The following is a 20,362-nucleotide window of genomic DNA, read 5'->3' as shown; positions in this document are numbered from 1 at the left end:
CATGGCTGCAATCACCATCTGCAGTGATTTTGGAGCCCCCCAAAATAAAGTCTGACACTGTTTCCATTGTTTCCCCATCTATTTCCCACGAAGTGATGGGACAGGATGCCATGATCTTCGTTTTCTGAATGTTGAGCTTTAAGCCAACTTTTTCACTCTCCTCTTTCACTTTCATCAAGAGACATTTCAGTTCCTCTTCACTTTCTGCCATAAGGGTGGTGTCATCTGTATATCTGAGGTTATTGATATTTCTCCTGGCAATCTTGATTCCAGCTTGTGCTTCTTCCAGCCCAGCGTTTCTAATGATGTACTCTGCATAGAAGTTAAATAAGCAGGGTGACAACATACAGCCTTGACGTACTCCTTTTCCTATTTGGAACCAGTCTGTTGTTCCATGTCCAGTTCTAACTGCTGCTTCCTGACCTGCATACAGATTTCTCAAGAGGCAGGTTAGGTGGTCTGGTATTCCCATCTCTTTCAGAATTTTCCACAGTTTATTGTGATTCACACAGTCAAAGGCTTTGGCATAGTCAATAAAGCAGAAATAGATGTTTTTCTGGAACTCTCTTGCTTTCTCCATGATCCAGCGAATGTTGGCAATTTGATCTCTGATTCTTCTGCCTTTTCTAAAGCCAGCTTTAACACCAGGAAGTTCATGGTTCACATATTGCTGAAGCCTGGCTTGGAGAATTTTGAGCATTACTTTTCTAGCATGTGAGATGAGTGCAATTGTGCGGTAGTTTGAGCCTTATGACCCAGCAATCCTACTCCTAGGCATATACCTTGAGGAAACCAAAATTGAAAGAGACATACATATCCCATTGTTCATTTCAGCACTATTTACAATAGCTAGAACATGGAAGCAACCTAGATGAATTGACAGATGAATGGATAAAGAAGTTGTAGTACATATACACAATAGAATATTACTCAGCCATAAAAAGAAACACACGAGTCAGTTCTAATGAGGTGGATGAACCTAGAACCTATTATACAGAGTGAAGTTTGTAAGAAAGAGAATGATAAATTCCGTATTCTAACATATATATATGGAATCTAGAAAAATGGTACTGAATTTATTTACAGGGCAGCAATGGAGAAACAGACATAGAAAGTAGACTTATAGACATGGGGAGTGGGGAGGAGAGGGTGAGATTTGTGGAAAGAGTAACATGGAAACTTACATTACCATATGTAAATAGATAGCCAATGGAAATTTGCTGTATGGCTCAGGAAACACAAACAGGAGCTCTGAATCAATCTAGAGGGGTGGGATAGGGAGGGAGATGGGAGGGAGTTTCAAAAGGGAGGAGATGTATGTGTACCTATGGCTGATTCATGTTGAGGCTTGACAGAAAACAACAAAATTGTATAAAGCAATTATCCTTCAATAAAAAATAAATTAACTTAAAAAATTACTGGAAACTTGGAACTAGGGAAAAAGAAATCAATGGAGACATTTTCTAATGGCTTACTGAGTATTCTGTAGCAGACACTCTCTAGGAATTATTGATTCCATAGTGTGTGTAATTTTGATTGTCTTTTTTTTTTTTTTAAGACTTGGCTTTTTTACAACTCTCTATAAGAGTAGAGTTAATTTGTAGAAAATGAATGGGAGTGAAAATGATTCCTTTCAGAGAACTATACAAGTGATTCCTGATCACAGAAAACAAATGAATTTTGTCCAGTAGTGATTTAGCTAATTTCCATCAGTTAGAAAAGCTGATTTCAAATATTATAAGTTGTTGCTCAGCATATTAACCAGTTTTGCCTCTAGTAGAAAAGTCATTTTAGAATGCCTTTGACTGACTGACTATATATTTCATATCTCTGTTCCTCAAATTCTTTAAATTAGTTGTAGTATCTTAATAATGCCCTCATTAAATAATGAATCAAGTAAAATTTTTGACACATGTTCATTTTTATAATTACATGAATGAAATGTATTTTTCAAAAATTATACTTTAAAAGATGCTTGCACTATAAGATCTCACATATTAGTTGACCAAAGACATGGAAACACCATAAAAACAGTATATAATCAATGATAAGCTATCAGTATGGATTCGAGGAGCTGTGGTAGAGTTTCTGGGTGACTGCTCTTTTTATTTACCCTGCGTTGCTTTTACTTCATTTAGCAGCTGATTCTACTTTGCATTAAGCAATGCAGAGGAAGGGATTGCAAACACAGATGAGGCCACACTCCTGTTCATGAGTTGTTGACAGTTGTTAAAGAGAAACACAGGTCCCAAATGGCGTCATCTCTGCTAATGTCCTGATGCCAAACCTAGATTTAATACTTGACCTAATTGCAATTTGTACCTTTCCCAGGAATATAATCGTAATCGGACCACTTTGGAATTTTCTGGTCACCCCAACTGAGATAAACTGCATGATTAGATTCTCATCATTTCCCCAAAAGAAGGTGACCAACCCTGAAACAATTATTCCTTTTCTTTTGTTAATAACTTCCTTGCCCCACTCTTCTTTAATAAAACCCTGCATCTTGTACAACTCCTCAGAGGGCTCTTCTGTTTACTAGATGGAGTGATTCATGAATTGCTGGATAAAACAACTAGGTTTTGAAATTTACTCAGGTGAATTTTGTTTTTTAACAGTCCAGTGTGGGAGAAAAACATTAATAAATGATTAACAAAGTATGATAAAGGGTGGGGATGAGAATCACATTTGAGACTTTACTGTATCTTTATGGTTTATATTTATTATGATGTTTTATATTATTTTATTTAAACCTAAAATTTTGAGTACTTTTATCCCAGTTTTGTAATTGGTGCACAGACGACCAGTTAATGGCTGTAATCATCATGAACAAGAAACTATGGGAAACCAAAAGCAAATTTACATGCTTTCATTCCTAAGACCAAAGCGTTCCCCTCATCTCTCAGTTCATTTGGTTGACCCTGGACTCGGGTCAAATCCTGCTCTGAAGAGCATGGAATGGGAAATCTGGTGTGGAGCTGGCCAACGAGGACTATGTTGTCACTGCAGGACTCTGGAGTCCTCCTCAAGTTTGGAATCCACCAGGACCCGCTCCTTTCTGGGAAGCAACACGGTCTGGAGGCTGTCAGAGACAGGCAAGGTTAGTTGACTTCCTTGAGCTTTTGGGCTTCAGTGTTGCTTGCAGCCTTAGGATACCTGGTATTTGAAGAGGGAAGGTGGGCAGTAGCAACTAGAGTTAAGTTGTACTTGGGAAATCACCAGGAATGCACTTCTCCCCTCACTTTCCCACCTCCACCCACTATGCTGGAGAGAGCTGCACAAGGTGCATTGCAAACACTGGCAAATATTGACAGAAGCGAAGGTCACAGTAAGACCGTTTCGCCTGAATCTGTTGAGGAATGATTGGCTTGCAGTTCAAAGGGACTGGTCAACTGGATTTGCATAAACAGCACAGGCCATTTCTGAAACTGAGTTTTAAAACTAGCAATTCTTCTTATCACCCCCTTGTGTCTTTGCAAAATCTCTCCTTGTACCAACTTCCTTACAGCTATTCTTATTTCCTATCATAGATTTTTTTTTCCCCCCCAGGGAAGAAAAAATCAGTACAACCCCATCTCTAGGAAGGAGTGATTGGTCTGATCTTAAGTGGTGTGAGAAGATGTATTTTGATCCAAACCAGGGTCTTAGGCTGGGTTATTTCCAACCCGGGTCAGCAGTTGATCGTAAGATGTTTTTTTGGCTTATGTGCTATCTTGTGGATGTGTGGCTGATTTCTGCCTCAGATGGTATGTATGCTTTTCTTAAGTTCAGGCTGTAAGGCCTTTTATATCAGCATGTGAATTATGAGGCATTCTGTCTAAGATTTTAATGAAATTGAAATTTATAAAACATATTTCCTTTATTGAATAATTTCAAGTTACTTGGTGTTATGCTCTGTACTCAACAGTAAATATTTAATGAGCTGGCTCTAAGAAGTGAGTCATTTTTTGCTACTTTCCCTTTTTGTTCTAGAAATGAAAAATGTACCAATTTCAAATCTTGAGAGGTCTTATTTATGATAAACTGTGGTACCACTATTTGGAAAGGGGATTGTAATTTTAGGAGTGGATAACTAATGGCTGAATTTGAGTCAAACTCTTGTTTTTCTTTTGAAAACAAAACTTTTGGAATCCTTGGGGAGGAAAGGATGTGGATGTTCATGGACATGGGAGAATACAAGGAGTCTGAATATAAGGAGTCAAGCAAAAAGACATTATGATGGGGACTCCAGTAATTGCTTCCTCAAGTCACGTGACATGTCAAAAGAATAGTTTTTTTTTCTCCTTCCAACAAAGAGCTATCCAAAACTTCCCCCAGTGAACAATAGCATATTCATTGCAAACGAGGGAAAAGGACAAATTCTGGGGACTTAACTTATGTAACAATTTTTTGATGCCTCTAAGGGATGGAATGCCCTCACCCCTGAGTGCTGCTGTAAGTTTGATCTTTCTGCTTCTTTATTCATCTTGTCATCCCACTGTATTCTTTCACATCATACCTCCAGTAGGCCATGGTAAGACTTTATAAGAAAAAAATTCTCAGCTTTTAGGAATCCATTTTTAAAGTACTCTAGTGGCAGTCTTTCCTTTGAAGGTATGTAGTCAGCTCTTGTGTGTGTGTGTGTGTGTGTGCGCTCAGTCATGTCCAACTCTTTGTAACCCCGTGGACTGTACCCTGCCAGACTCCTCTGTCCATGGGATTTCCCAGGCAAGAATACTGGAGTGAGTTGCCATTTTCTTCTACAGGAGACCTTCCAGAACCAGGGATCGAACCCGAGTTTCCCTCATTGGCAGGTGGATTCGTTAATACTGTGACACCTAAGAAGCCCATTCAGCTCTTGAAAGTGAAGTAAAAGCGTTAGTCGCTCAGTCTTACCCTACTCTTTGTGATCTCATGGACTGTAGCCTGCCAGATTCCTTTGTCCATGGAATTCCCCAGGCAAGAATACTGGAGTGGGTTGCCATTCCCTTCTCCAGAGGATCTTCTTGACCCAGGGATCAAACCTGGGTCTCCCGCATTGCAGGCAGATTCTTTACTGTATGAACCATCAGCTTGTAGTCAGAATTAACTTAGCTGAATTAGTAGACCCAGTCACCCCTACAAGATGGAAAGGATTTCTATGTATTAAAACTACTTTTTGTGGGGAACTTTAATTTATTTAATATCACACTGCTTTAAAGCTTTTATGTTATGAAAAAATTTAAACATATACAAAAGACAGAAGTATAAAATGAACTCACTTGTGGGACTTTTGAGGTCATCCAGTGCCTAGGCTCCATGCTGCCAATGCAAGGGGCCTGGGTTCAATCGCTGGTGAGGTTGCTAGATCCCCCAGGCTCCAACTAAGACCCAGTGCAGCCAAATAAATAAATTAATTAAATATTAGAAAAGTGAACTCATATGTATTATCAGCACATGACTGTTTTCATCTACAATTCTGCTTTGCATTATTATTTTGTAGTAAATATATCATACCATTTTATCCATCATTTAATTTTTGAATTGGAAAAAGTCATGTTCTCAATTTACAAATATGATACCTGAAATCTAAGTGATTTGCTTAGGTTCATAAAACTCATTTGTGATGTCTATAAAGATGGAGAATAACTAGTCCACATGCTCTTTATTAATACTGTTTTTAGGAATGGCTAGATTAGTTTTGCTATATACCTAGAGTGAAAATTTCTCCTTTATATTTATCCTTTATTCATATTACCAAATTCACATCCCTCTGTATTCTTCTGTTTTTCCACTTGAGGAGAACAACAACAACAACAAAAAAGTAAAAACAATGATGACTAATGTGTGTATCTGACAGGATGAAAAGGAAGGAAATACTTGCCTTAAATGTGGGCTCAAGAATTTTGAGCAATGCTTAACACAAGAGAATGATGAACGTGTTATTGATAATTCCATTACATGTTTAATTTCAGTAAGTTCTAATGTCAGTTGTCACTCTTGTGCATGATCAAGATGTTTCCTCACTTAGGGCAACCCAATCTTTTCTCATCCTGCACTGATATGGTTTGGTTCCTGGTACCAGTCCATAACGGGCTTCCCTGGTGGCACTAGTGATAAAGGAGGTGCCTGCCAATGCAGGAGAAGTAAGAGACGTGGGTTTGATATTTGGGCAGGGAAGATCCCCTGGAGAAGGAAATGGCAACACATTCCAGTATTCTTGCCTGGAGAATCCCATGGACAGAGGAGCCTGGTGGGCTACAGTCCATGGGGTTGCAAAGAGTCAGATATGACTGAAGCGATTTAGCAGCAGCAGTAGCAGCAATCAGTCCATAATAAAAGGTGCAGTTTTGAGAATTCCCTGGTGGTCCAGTGCTGGGGTCCAGCCCAGTGGATCCAGGGTAATTCGAAGGGTGGATGGAGTCGGTGAGGAGAGATTTATTTAATTAGAAATATAAGATTAGATTAGGAAAAAATAATGTCGTAGGAAAATTAGTGGAGAAAAGAGGCTAATTAACTTAGTTTACGTGGAAAACCAATAAAATTCCAGACAAGGAACTTGCACCGTCTACGTTGGGCCACAGGTGCCTGCTTGAATAGCAGAGGCTGCCCCACCTTGGGCTCCCTCTCGCGTGGGTCTCAGAAGCCCAGGAAAGTAAGTAGACTCGGTGAGCCTCCACTTTCCAAGGGATCAGCCTGAAAAGGAGAGGGAGGGAGAGGGAGCAAGAGAAAGAATCAACAGGGGGGAGGCCAGGCTTGTGCAAAAACCCCTTTCCAACTTTATTTTTAAAAGGTGTTTATATACCCTAAATTTTACATAATGGAAGATACAGAGTCATGCAGGGGCAGCAGTCCTGACCCTTTCTGTATATCTTTTTGTATACAAAAGGTCTCAGGTGATTTACATTATCTTCTGGCCAAGAGGCTTGTTAACACATTTTGGCTCTCTTCCTTAATGAATGTTCATCTCATTTCCCCTGAAGTGTTTTTCTTTAATCTGCATCTCCTTAAAGCACTAAAGTTACATCCCTATAGAACAAAGGCGCAGTGGGTTATAACAAAGATGGTACTTAACTCAAAGATCTCTGTTGCTACTTGTTTTTTCTATATACCAACTATATCAACAAATAAAAGATATGAAAATTTGGCAGCAAGTATTGGCTCAACAATGAAACACTTAATCAGTTTTATTCTAATGATCTTGACTCCTCTGCATTCCTAGGATGTTTTAAGCTTCCTGTGCCTCTCAGTCGGGAGGCTGCAAACAATCACTTGTACAGCTGTAAGAGTCCTGCAGGCAGGCTAAAAAGCCATCAGAGGGGTTTTTGGATTGAAACACTCATATTATGTCCAGGAGACTTACTATCTAAAAGTTCTAAATTAACCTTTCCCAGAAAAAGGTGGTGGGGGGATAACCCCCTGTTAATGTTAGAAGAGTGGATGAAAAGCATAATGTAGTATGGCAGGCAGACTCTGGTTTTGGGGGTGGATGCTCAGGAAATTTCAGGGATTCCCCCTGAAACCTGATTACGCCCTTGCGTTTTGTCAGGCTTCCTTCCTCATGACCTTTGCCATGGGCGGTGTTCCTCACGCTGGCTCCCGGCAGTCCAGTGGTTAGGACTCTGCACTCTCACTTCTGAGGGCCCAGGTTCAATCCCTGGCTGGGGAACTAAGATCCCACAAGCTGTGCGGTGTAGCAAATAAATAAATAAACAAAAGATGCAGTTTTACTTCTTGTTTTCACTCTTCTTGATGAAGCCTGAGGAAGTCTACCCTTTGCTGTGGTGGGTTTCAGCTTTACCCTTTCAGCTCTCTGCCCGTTTTCTTGTTCAGTGGACCACTGTCCTGACCCCTTGCTGGTAACTGATGAATTCAGTTCCTTGGAGCCTGTGAATGTGAATGACACTTTCATGTTTAAATGCAACAAGCATTGCATCCTCAAGGGCAGCATTTGGAGCCAGTGCCAAGAAAACCACATCTGGGTGACTCACTCTCCTGTCTGCAAAAGCAGTAAGTATAAGAGAAAAGAGTGAAAATCCCAAAGACACTGATCAGCAGTGAAAATCTAGACATTTGCCACAAATCCACAACACTGTCCTCTTTCTTGTATCTGGGGGGAGAGTTTTAGGATCTAGCAGGCAGTCAAGAAAGAGCCAAGCCTCAACTCAAGCAACGGATTCTAATGAAATGATTAGCACCTAACAATAATCCCCCTGAAGTAGGATTTCTAGTAGGTCTAAAACAGGGTAGTTTGGGATATCTGACTATGTTTTTGTAAAATTTCAAGATTAAGCAATAACTTTTCTTGAAAGATACACAAAACAGGGAAAAAAACCCATAATTCATTGCAAAATTACATAAAATAAAAATTGAGCATATTTTCTTTGTCAGTACAAGTCATAGCTCTTAGAGGTAATTGATTGGATGTGTTTAATGACTTTTTTCTTCTGTTTATACAGATATTTAAATAAATGCACATACACATGAGCAGACATTTGTTGCTGTTCAGTCGCTCAGTTGTGTCCTACTCTTTGCGATATCATGGACTACAGCACACCTGCCTTCCCTGTCCTTCACCATCTCCCGAACCTTGCTCAAACTCACGTCCATTGAGTCAGTGATTCCATCCAACCATCTTGTCCTCTGTCATTCTTTTCTCCTCCCACCTTCAATCTTTCCCAGCATCAGGGTCTTTTCCAATGGGTCAGTTCTTTGCATCAGACGGCCAAAGTATTGGAGTTTCAACTTCAGCATCAGTCCTTCTAATGAATATTCAGGACCAATTTCCTTTAGGATTGACTGGTTTGATCTCCTTGCAGTCCAAGGGACTCTCAAGATTCTTCTCCAACATCAAAGTTCAAAAGCATCAGTTCTTTGGTGGTCAGCCTTCTTTGTGGTCCACCTCTCACAACCAGTCCACGATGACTGGAAAAACCATAGCTTAGACTAGATGGACCTTGTGGGCAAGTAATGTCTCTGCTTTTTAATATGCTGTCTAGGTTTTCTTCCAAGGAGCAAGTGTCTTTTAATTTAATGGCTGCATTAAATGATTTTGGAGTGATTTTGGAGCCTAAGAAAATAAAGTCTGTCACTGTTTCCATTGTTTCCCCATCTATTTGCCATGAAGTGATGGGACTGGATGCCATGATCTTTGTTTCTTGAATGTTGAGTTTTAAGCCAGCTTTTTCACTCTCCTATTTCACTTTCATCAAGAGGCTCTTCAGTTCCTCTTCACTTTCTGCCATAAGGGTAGTGTCATCTGCATATCTGAGGTTAACTGATATTTCTCATGGCAATCTTTTTTCCAGCTTATGCTTCATCCAGCTTGGCATTTTTCATGATGTACTCTGCATATAAGTTAAATAAGCAGGGTGACAATATACAGCCTTGATGTACTCCTATCCCAATTTGGAACCTGTCCGTTTTTCCATGTCTTATTCTAACTGTTGCTTCTTGACCTATGTTGTATGGGTTTCTCAGGAGGTCGGTAAGGTGGCTTGGTATTCCAGTCTCTTTAAGAGTTTTCCACAGTTTGTTGTGATACACATAGTCAAAGGCTTTAGCATAGTCAATGAAGAAGTAGATGTTTTTCTGGAACTCTCTTGCTTTTTCTATGATTTCATGGATGTTGGCAATTTGATTTCTGGTTTCTCTGCCTGTTCTAAATCCAGCTTGAACATCTGGAAGTTCTCTATTCATGTATTGTTGAAGCCTAGCTTGGTTAATTTTGAGTATTGCTTTGCTAGCATCTGAAATGAGTGCAATTGTGTGGTAGTTTGAACATTCTTTGGCATTGCCTTTCTTTGGGCTTGAAATGAAAACTGACCTTTGTTTGTTCTGTGGCCACTGCTGAGTTTTCCAAGTTTGCTGGCATATTGAGTGCAGCACTTTCACAGCATCATCTTTTAGGATTTGAAATAGCTCAACTGGAATTCCTTCAACTCTGCTATCTTTGTTTGCAATGATGCTTTCTAAGGCCCACTTGACTTCACATTCTAGGATGTCTGGCTTTAGGTGAGTGAACACACCGTCATGGTTATCTGAGTCATGAAGATCTGTTTTGTACAGTTCTTTGTTTTCTTGCCACCTTTTCTTAATACCTTTTGTGTCTGTTAGGTTCATACGTTTTTGTCCTTTATTGTGCCCATCTTTGAATGAAGTGTTCCCTTGGTATCTCTAAATTTCTTGAAGAGATCTCTAGTCTTTCCCATTCTATTGTTTTCCTCTATTTGTTTGCATTGATCTCTGAGGAAGGCTTTCTTATCTCTCCTTGCTATTCTTTGGAACGCTGCATTCAGATGGGTGTGTCTTTCCTTTTTTCCTTTGCTTTTCACTTCTCTTCTTTTCAGCTGTTTGTAAGGCCTCCTCAGACAACCATTTTGCCTTCTTGGATTTCTTTTTCTTGGGGATTTTTTAAATCACTGCCTCTTGTACAATGTTATGAACCACATATTTACCTACAAAGATGGGATTTTGCTATCTGTATTTTTGAAATAGCTTTATTTTTTCATGTAACAATATATCTGAGAGCTTTTTCAGATCAGTATGTAAAGCTCTTTCTCCTACTTTTTAACTATATGTGGCTATGCCATCTCTCATATTGATGAACATTTATTTCTATATCTTATTCCTATTTCCATAGTTTCGCTCTACAGTGATGAAATGAATGTATATATATATATATATATATATATATATATATATATGTGTGTGTGTGTGTGTGTGTGTGTGTGTGTATACATGTGTATACACATACAACTTTATGCTATTATTTTTACAAGATAGATTCCTAGAGTGATTGGTGAGTCACATGATATAATCATTTGCAAAATATATATAAAAATCCAAGTAATTCTATTAATTACTAAAAACTTTATTCTTGGATACAAAATAAATATTGAAAAATCAACAGTTTCACTTCCTGGTAATAGTTATTAGATGAATATTGAAATGTAAAAATAATTCCATTCATGAGACCTATATCAAAATCCATCAAAGAGTAGAAAAGAAGGTATGAATGAAAGAAAAGATCCCAGACACATAGACTCAGTATTACAATGCAATCCTAACCAGAGTTTTGCATTTAAAAATAAGAAACAAAAAATTAATTAAAAAATCTCATTTGAAATGGCACATATCTGACACTGCAAAATTTAATTCTTTATTTCAGCATTTCATGTTTTAGAGCAGTTTTAGGTTTCTAATAAAATTGAGAGGAAGATACAGAGATTCCCCCTGCTGCCCCCACACCCACACATGCACAGCCTCCCACCCATTATCAACATCACTCACAGAGTGGTACATTTGTTATAACTGACACATCAGTTCAGTTCAGTTCAGTTCAGTCGCTCAGTCGTGTCCGACTCTTTGCGACCCCATGAATCGCAGCACGCCAGGCCTCCTTGTCCATCACCATCTCCTGGAGTTCACCCAGACTCATGTCCATCGAGTCCGTGATGCCATCCAGCCATCTTATCCTCGGTCGTCCCCTTCTCCTCCTGCCCCAAATCCCTCCCAGCATCAAAGTCTTTTCCAATGAGTCAACTCTTTGCATGAGGTGGCCAAAGTACTGGAGTTTCAGCTTTAGCATCATTCCTTCCAAAGAAATCCCAGGGTTGATCTCCTTCAGAATAGACTGGTTGGATCTCCTGGCAGTCCAAGGGACTCTCAAGAGTCTTCTCCAACACCACAGTTCAAAAGCATCCATTCTTCGGCGCTCAGCCTTCTTCACAGTCCAACTCTCACATCCATACATGACTACTGGAGAGACCATAGCCTTGACTAGATGGACCTTAGTCGGCAAAGTAATGTCTCTGCTTTTGAATATGCTCTCTAGGTTGGTCATAACTTTTCTTCCAAGGAGTAAGCGTCTTTTAATTTCATGGCTGCAGTCACCATCTGCAGTGATTTTGGAGCCCCCCAATGATAAAGTCTGACACTGTTTCCACTGTTTCCCCATCTGTTTCCTGTGAAGTGATGGGACAGGATGCCATGATCTTCGTTTTCTGAATGTTGAGCTTTAGGCCAACTTTTTCACTCTCCTCTTTCACTTTCATCAAGAGGCTTTTCAGTTCCTCTTCACTTTCTGCCATAAGGGTGATGTCATCTGCATATCTGAGGTGATTGATCTTTCTCCCGGCAAGCTTGATTCCAGCTTATGCTTCTTCCAGTCCAGCATTTCTCATGAGGTACTCTGCATAGAAGTTAAATAAGCAGGGTGACAGTATACAGCCTTGATGTACTCCTTTTCCTATTTGGAACCAGTCTGTTTTTCCATGTCCAGTTCTAACTGCTGCTTCCTGACCTGCATACAGATTTCTCAAGAGGCAGGTTAGGTGGTCTGGTATTCCCATCTCTTCCAGAATTTTCCACAGTTTATTGTGATCCACACAGTCAAAGGCTTTGGCATAGTCAATAAAGCAGAAATAGATGTTTTTCTGGAACTCTCTTGCTTTTTCCATGATCCAGCAGATGTTGGCAATTTGATCTCTGGTTCCTCTGCCTTTTCTAAAACCAGCTTGAACATCAGGGAGTTCACGGTTCACATATTGCTGAAGCTTGGCTTGGAGAATTTTGAGCATTACTTTACTAGCATGTGAGATGAGTGCAATTGTGCGGTAGTTTGAGCATTCTTTTGCATTGCCTTTCTTTGGAATTGGAATGAAAACGGACCTTTTCCAGTCCTGTGGCCACTGCTGAGTTTTCCAAATTTGCTGGCATATTGAATGCAGCACTTTCATAGCATCATCTTTCAGGATTTGAAACAGCTCAAGTGGAATTCCATCACCTCCACTAGCTTTGTTTGTAGTGATTCTTTCTAAGGCCCACTTGACTTCACCTTCCAAGATGTCTGGCTCTAGATTAGTGATCACATCATCATGATTATCTGGGTCATGAAGATCTTTTTTGTACAGTTCTTCCATGTATTCTTGCCACCTCTTAATATCTTCTGCTTCTGTTAGGTCCATACCATTTCTGTCCTTTATCAAGCCCATCTATGCATGAAATGTTCCCTTGGTGTCTCTAATTTTCTTGAAGAGATCTCTAGTCTTTCCCATTCTGTTGTTTTCCTCTATTTCTTTGCATTGATTGCTGAAGAAGGCTTTCTTATCTCTTCTTGCTATTCTTTGGAACTCTGCATTCAGATGCTTATATCTTTCCTTTTCTCCTTTGCTTTTCACCTCTCTTCTTTTCACAGCTATTTGTAAGGCCTCCCCAGACAACCATTTTGCTTTTTTACATTTCTTTTCCATGGGGATGGTCTTGATCCCTGTCTCCTGTACAGTGTCACGAACCTCATCCCATAGTTCATCAGGCACTCTATCTATCAGATCTAGGCCCTTAAATCTATTTCTCACTTCCACTGTATAATCATAAGGGATTTGACTTAAGTCATACCTGAATGGTCTAGTGGTTTTCCCTACTTTCTTCAATTTGAGTCTGAATTTGGCAATAAGGAGTTCATGATCTGAGCCATAGTCAGCTCCCAGTCTTGTTTTTGTTAACTGTATAGAGCTTGTCCATCTTTTGCTGCAGCGAATATAATCAATCTGATTTCGGTGTTGACCATCTGGTGATGTCCATGTGTAGAGTCCTCTCTTGTGTTATTGGAAGAGGGTGTTTGCTATGACCAGTGCATTTTCTTGGCAAAACTCTATTAGTCTTTGCCCTGCTTCATTCCGCATTCCAAGGCCAAATTTGCCTGTTACTCCAGGTGTTTCTTGACTTCCTACTTTTACATTCCAGTCCCCTATAATGAAAAGGACATCTTTTTGGGGTGTTAGTCCTACAAGGTCTTGTAGGTCTTCATAAAACCGTTCAACTTCAGCTTCTTCAGCGTTACTGGTTGGGGCATAGACTTGGATAACTGTGATATTGAATGGTTTGCCTTGGAGACGAACAGAGATCATTCTGTCGTTTTTGAGATTGCATCCAAGTACTGCATTTCGGACTCTTTCGTTGACCATGATCGCTACTCCATTTCTTCTGAGGGATTCCTGCCCCCAGAAGTAGATATAATGGTCATCTGAGTTAAATTCACCCATTCCAGTCTATTTTAGTTCGCTGATTCCTAGAATGTTGACGTTCACCCTTGCCATCTCTTGTTTGACCACTTCCAATTTGCCTTGATTCATGGACCTGACATTCCAGGTTCCTATGCAATATTTCTCTTTACAGCATCGGATCTTGCTTCTATCACCAGTCACATCCACAACTGGGTTATCACTCAAAGTCCATAGTTTACCCAAGAGTTCACTGTTGGTGTACATTCTATTGATTTGGACCAATGTTTAATGATATATGTACATCGTTATAACCTCATGTGGAGTAGTTTCACCACCCTAAAAATCCTCTGTGCTCTGCTCTTTATCACTTTACTTCCCCCACCCTTCTCAGCCACTGATCTTTCTGTTGTTTCTCTATTTTTGCCTTTTTCAGAATCATATAGTTAGTATCATACATTTGTAGCCTTTTCAGATAGGCTTCTTTCACTTAGTAACATCCACATAAGTTTCCTCCATGTCTTGCCATGGCTGATAGCTCATTTCTTTTTAGTGCTGAATAATATTTCTGGATATACCACTGTTAACTTGTCCATTCACTTTCTGAAGGACATCTTGGTTTCTTCCAAGTTTGGGCAATTAGGAATAAAGCTGCTAACAATATCCATGAGAAGGTTTTTGTATGGATATAAGTTTTCACCTCCTTTGAGAGTTGGATTTTATCATTAGCATATATTTAGTTTTTTGAGAAACCACCAAAATATCTTCCAAAGTGACTCCAAAGTACAAAATACCATTTTGCATTCCCATCAGCAATGTATGAAGGATAATGTTGTTCCAAATCTTTGCTAGCATTTGGTGTTGTCAGTGTTCCAGAATCTGACCATTCTAATAGATGTGCAATGGTGTCTTGTTGTTTTAATTTATATTTCCCTGACATATGATGTAAAGCATCTTTTCATATGCCATATGTACATCTTTGGTGAGGTGTCCATTCAGAACACTATAGTTCCTCAGTCAGCTCATTGCAATTCTTCTTCCTTTCTTCCACATAACTTTGAACTCAGGTTTTGATCTTTTGAAAAGTATTTGCTAATTGCTCAAGGAATACACCTCTGTTGTAGAAAAATATAGAAGATAAAAGAATAAAATACTTAATTACCTACAGACCTATCACTCTAGAATAACAGAGTACTTTGGTATATAGTTTTCAGACTTTTTTTTATATTCATATACGTTGGTATGTGACTGTTTTACAAAAATAGTATTATATTACACGTGCTCTTTTATGCTTTGGTGTTTTAGTTATCTTTATGTTTTGAAGACCTTTATTTTTCAATAAACATACCTACACAATTACTATTAATTTAGCCATTAATCTTGATCAACATGTTTAGATTCATGTAACTGCAGAGCTGAAAGTGACCTTAGGGATAATATTATTTATCCTGCTCATCTTATAGATTAAGGAGGAAGTCGAGAAATGTGCAAAGGCTTGTTTCATGCCATATGGTTAGTGGAACGGCCAAAAACAAAACTCATGACATCTAGTACCTTGCCCGACTCTCTCTCCACAATTTTACAGACTCACCCTCTTTCCTCCCAGTTCTGTTCTCTTTTTTTCTGAAGCTTTCATATAGTACAACTGTCTCACAGGGCAGTCAATCTCCATCTGAGCTCACTCTATTTATCTACTGTTTCAAGAGTTCTTCTATCTCTACCTAAAGTCTAATTTTTCTCTTCTTACACTGACAGTTAGCATCTCTACAACTTAACCTTCCTTTCCTCACACTCCTGCCAATCAGAAAGTACTTTCAGATCGCTAATGACCCAGAGAATGAGCCAGGGTGGGGAGTCTTTCCCATGGGCAAATATGATTTTGACCAGAAAGAAATAAATGGAGATCATGTCCGAGATCCCACGTGGGCTGCTCTGAAGATGGTGGGTGCTGGCCTAGATCGTTGCACTGTGGTGGCTGGTATTGTGCTCTGAGCATTATTCCAGGAATGCTTCACAACAGTCACCCTTATAATCCTGTCTACCAGGAGACTGTGGTCCTCCTGAGACTCCAACTCATGGCTATTTTGAAGGAAGAGATTTTAAGTCAGGATCTACCATCACTTATTACTGTGAAGCAAGGTAAGTGTACTGCAGACTTTTGAACATAAGACTTTGCCCATTGACTGGTAGCCTTGTTTTAGAAATGCCCTAGTCTGTCTCAACCTTGTCCGCTGATTACCAGGCACATTCTGATTTTGAAAGCTGCTTTATCCACTGCCAGGTCTCCTCAAGTTCTAGAAGACACTCTAATGCTCCTATTTATCCTAATTTATGTATCACTTTCTTTTCTCTTAGCTAAGACAAAATGAAATGTTTGAAGTTTTTCTAAAGAATGGCAGAACAAAACACTAAACCAAAAAAAAAAAAAAAAACACAACAACACAAACCTCCCACAGAATGTATGAAAGTATAGAAATAGAATTATTTAGATCCTTGCTGTTAGTGTTTAGTCTCTAAGTCATGTCCACCACTTCATGACCCCATGGTCTGTAGACCGCCAGGCTCTTTTCTCCTTGGGACTTCCCAGGCAGGAATATTGGAGTGGGTTGCCATTTCCTTCTCCAGGGGATCTTCCTGGACCAAGGATTGAACTCGTGTCTCCTGCATTGGCAGGCAGATTCTTTACCGCTGAGCCACCAGGGAAGCCCATAGATCTTTAGGACATCATAATTAAAGTCTAACCTTAACTTAGACTGCCTGGTCACCCCTTTAATGATCTCCTAGCCTTTTCTTTTTCTGGCCTCAATCTTATTAACCCATAGTCATGAGGCCTCACAGGCATTTCTATCTCCAGTGGATTTTGCCATCAACTCTCCTGTTTTTCTAGTTGAAAGCTGAGTTTCCTTTAAAGCCAGTTCACCAAGATTTATTTGAAAGCTGTCTCTAGCTTTCTACTGCTTTTTGGAGCACAGATGACAGTTGATTTTAAAAACTACTGAATGATGAAGAGTTTCCTCCCTTACCCTCCCACCCCAAACTGTGTGCTTAAAAACACATATTTAGAATTTTTCATTCCTCCATATCTTACATGCTGATATATCTTTTGGGTCCTCTCCATCCCCAGGAGAGTGGTTTTACTTTATGACTGCTGTGTAATACTGAGATAACTTAAGAATGCATTAGAGCTCTGGGGCAGGAAAGTAGATTTTAGTATTTCTATATCACAGTGTGAAATACTATTACATAAAATCAACTTTAGTTGCCCAGTTCAAGAAATGGAAGGATAAAAGTTATTTCCATTTTACCTTGTGTCCAGGTACCGCCTGGTGGGCACACAGCACCAACAGTGCATTGATGGGGAGTGGACCAGTGCCCCTCCCATCTGTGAGTTGATCCAAGAAGCTCCCAAACCAGCTGAGCTAGAGTTGGAGAAGGCACTTGTAAGTAGTGGGCTCTTTTCTGTCCTATTCCCAGTGGTGATCCCAGGGCCTGATTTCGATCCTGGCACATGCTCAGGAAACAGCTGTTCATTTGCAATGCCTTTGAATGGGCTCATCTTGGCCTCTTTGTAAAGTGGGACTCATAAACTACTAACTCATGTTTTTGTATATGAGTTCCCATTCTCCAATCACCATTAATGTCTCATGAAGCTCTGTTGGTAAGAACTGTTGTCTCATGTGCTTTAAAGAGCAAGATACATAATTTCATGTCTTAGACTTGGAAGTATTGCTATGAAGTCTCTAAAATTTTTCCAGACTTTAAAAATAATTACAAAAACACTGAAAGATCTGTTTTCATTGAGACGCCTCTCTTTTTGTTGTTGTTGTTTAGTTGCCAAGTCATATCCAACTCTTTGAGACCCCACAAACTATGTAGCCCACTAAGGTCCTCTGTCCATGAGATTTCCCAGAAAATAATACTGGAGTTGGTTGCCATTTCCTTCTCCAAGGGATCTTCTCAATCCAGGGATCAAACTCACATCCTGCATCCCAGATCCACCTGCATTTCCTATGGACAGATGGATTCTTTACTACTGAGCCACCAGGGAAACCTGTCTCCTCTCTTAGTCTATATTTATTACTAGGATGATGAGTAAACTTAAATCTCTAAATTTTATTTTTTGAAAATAAAAAATGACCCTAACGGCAGACAGTGGTGCCTTCTCCCAAGACACACCTAATTGCAAGGTTTTATATATATCTCTGTGCCTCTGTGGGAGGAGAGTGACACTTGGCAGCATCCTGGAAGGGGCTGGGCAGTCCACAGCCATCTTGCAAATTTAGATGATTCATCATATTGAAGACCCAGATTCCCACTGAAGCCTTCATTTGGGGACCTAAACACCACTCATTAGCTTCTGAGGGGTAGCACTGGGTCTCAGTTCTTAAACTATAATTTAAAAAGGTATTTTTCTTCAGCTTGCCTTTCAGGAGAGTAAGGAACTTTGCAAAGCCATAAAGAAATTTACACAAAGATTAAAGAAAAGTGACTTAACAATGGAGAAAGTAAAGTATTCTCTGGAAAGAAAGAAGGCTAAATTGAAGGCAAAGATGTTGCCCTGACATTGTAGCTGAGCAGACTGGGTAATAGAAATACTCCCATGAATAAAATTTTCTCTTGGTTCTGAAATTGGCTTCAGATTTTTCTCTTTTTGGACTGAAATGCAAATTCGTAGTAACCAGCTGCAGTTGTATAATACATTGTGTGTGTGAGTGTGTGTGTATGTGTGTGTGTGAGTGTGTGTGTATGTGTTTGTGTGAGTGTTGAAAGTAGAATGACCAAGTGTGGTGATTGTTTAAGACCAGAATTAGCAATGTATTAATGGGATGTGAAGCCACAAGGCTTCCCTGGTGGCTTATTTGGTAAAGAATCTGCCTACAATACAGGAGACCTGGGTGCAAGCCCTGGGTCAGAAAGATCCCTTGGAGAAGGAAATGTCTACCCACTCCAGTATTCTTGCCTGGAGAATTCCATGGACAGAGAATCCCATGGGCAGAGGAGCCTGGCAGGGTACAGTCCTTGGGATTGCAGAGTTGGACACAACTGAGTGACACTTTCACTTCAGTGAAGAGGGAAGTGTTTAATTTTCTTTCTAAAAGAGGATGGGAAACTTAGATCACAGCTAAGGTATACAGTATTTATTTTTTTGGCTGCACTGTGTGGCTTGTGGGATCTTAGTTCCTTGAATAAGGGTTGAACCCTGGCCCTCTGCAATGAAAGTGTGGAGTACTAACTGCTGGACTGCTAGGGAATTCCCACCTCATTTTCCAATATGAAATGCAAATGATAAGGCAAAAATTAAGCTTAAATTAACCAAAACTTATGAGGCAAAAGTTAATGTCTTATTTTAGGAAAATAGGTCAGCACAGTTGTATCTTATCGAAACAAAAGTAGAATTAGAACCCAAACTCTCGCCTGAGTCTCGCCAACATCCTGTTTATAAAACAAGGCATCCAAATCTTCTGCTGTAACATTGCTTACTGCCTTTTGGATGAAACTTAGATATGTATGGTCAATTTGAGATGCTGCAACATGTATGAATATGTTATTCTTTTTTCAGAGGGTGGAAGAAATAGAAATCCTAAGGTTTTCTTGCCAAGATTTTATATTATCTGATATGACCAACTTTTTCCATCTCTCACTCTGATCTCTGTAAGAAACATGTAGGAACTCTGGGTAGGATACAAACAAAATACAGAAGAGAGCTGGTAACCACTAGTTTGTTCTCTATAACTGAATTTATTTCTGCTTTATTGTATTCATTCATTTACTTCAGTTTTTAGATTCCGTATACAATTGATGACATAGAACATTTGTCTTTCTTATTTCACTAAAGCATAATATCCTATAGGTCCATCCACATTGTTGCAAATGAAAGTCATAAGCTTTTTAACCAAGTAAATCCATTCCTAGGATTAATTTAACTTGACAAAAATGATTTTAAATTTAAAGTTGTTCATTATATTATTGCCTGCTGCTACTGCTGCTGCTGCTAAGTCGCTTCAGTCATGTCTGACCCTGTGCAACCCCATAGACGGCAGCCCACCAGGCTCCCCCATCCCTGGGATTCTCCAGGCAAGAACACTGGAGTTGGTTGCCATTTCCTTCTCCAATACATGAAAGTGAAAAGTGAAAGTGAAGTTGCTCAGTCGTGTCCGACTCTTTGTGACCCCATGGACTGCAGCCCACCAGGCTCCTCCACCCATGGGATTTTCCAGGTAAGAGTACTGAAGTGGGATATTATTGCCTATATTGCCTATTGCCTATTGCCTATATTTCCTATATAGCAACTAGCAAGACCTTGTGAGCTTTAGAAATGTCCAATCTAAGTAAAATTTTTAATAAATTATGATACATCAAATGTAATGCAGTCTTTCACACGGATAATTATGGACAGAAAA

General features: G+C 39.6%; 1 protein-coding gene across 3 annotated transcripts; it reads left to right on the top strand.

Annotated features, from left to right (window-relative positions):
• Positions 1-1,930: 1,930 nt before the first annotated feature.
• On the top strand, positions 1,931-18,590 carry C4BPB (complement component 4 binding protein beta). Of its 3 annotated transcripts, XM_040262923.1 has the most exons (6): positions 1,931-3,100; positions 3,550-3,746; positions 7,792-7,968; positions 16,007-16,100; positions 17,278-17,401; positions 18,380-18,590. In XM_040262923.1, the coding sequence occupies exons 2-6, from the start codon at positions 3,620-3,622 to the stop codon at positions 18,521-18,523; spliced, it is 666 nt and encodes a 221-aa protein (XP_040118857.1). In that variant the 5' UTR covers positions 1,931-3,100; positions 3,550-3,619; the 3' UTR covers positions 18,524-18,590. The 3 variants fall into 3 exon arrangements, with proteins under 3 accessions (XP_040118857.1, XP_040118856.1, XP_040118858.1); XM_040262922.1 differs by lacking the exon at positions 1,931-3,100 and having other exon boundaries at positions 3,462-3,746; XM_040262924.1 differs by lacking the exons at positions 1,931-3,100; positions 3,550-3,746 and adding an exon at positions 3,777-4,230.
• Positions 18,591-20,362: the final 1,772 nt, after the last annotated feature.

The sequence above is a fragment of the Oryx dammah genome, unplaced genomic scaffold (genome assembly GCF_014754425.2).
Source record: "Oryx dammah isolate SB20612 unplaced genomic scaffold, SCBI_Odam_1.1 HiC_scaffold_21, whole genome shotgun sequence".
Taxonomy (NCBI): Eukaryota; Metazoa; Chordata; class Mammalia; order Artiodactyla; family Bovidae; genus Oryx; species Oryx dammah.
This window is presented reverse-complemented; position numbering and strand designations above follow the sequence as displayed.

What these genes read in the sequence shown, in the direction of transcription:
- C4BPB (XM_040262923.1), top strand. Translation starts at nt 3,620, where the DNA reads ATGTATTTTGATCCAAACCAGGGTCTTAGGCTGGGTTATTTCCAACCC. An exon ending in GCTGATTTCTGCCTCAGATG is followed by an intron (nt 3,747 to 7,791) that starts GTATGTATGCTT and finishes TTTCTTGTTCAG; the next exon opens with TGGACCACTGTCCTGACCCC. An exon ending in CTCTCCTGTCTGCAAAAGCA is followed by an intron (nt 7,969 to 16,006) that starts GTAAGTATAAGA and finishes CCTGTCTACCAG; the next exon opens with GAGACTGTGGTCCTCCTGAG.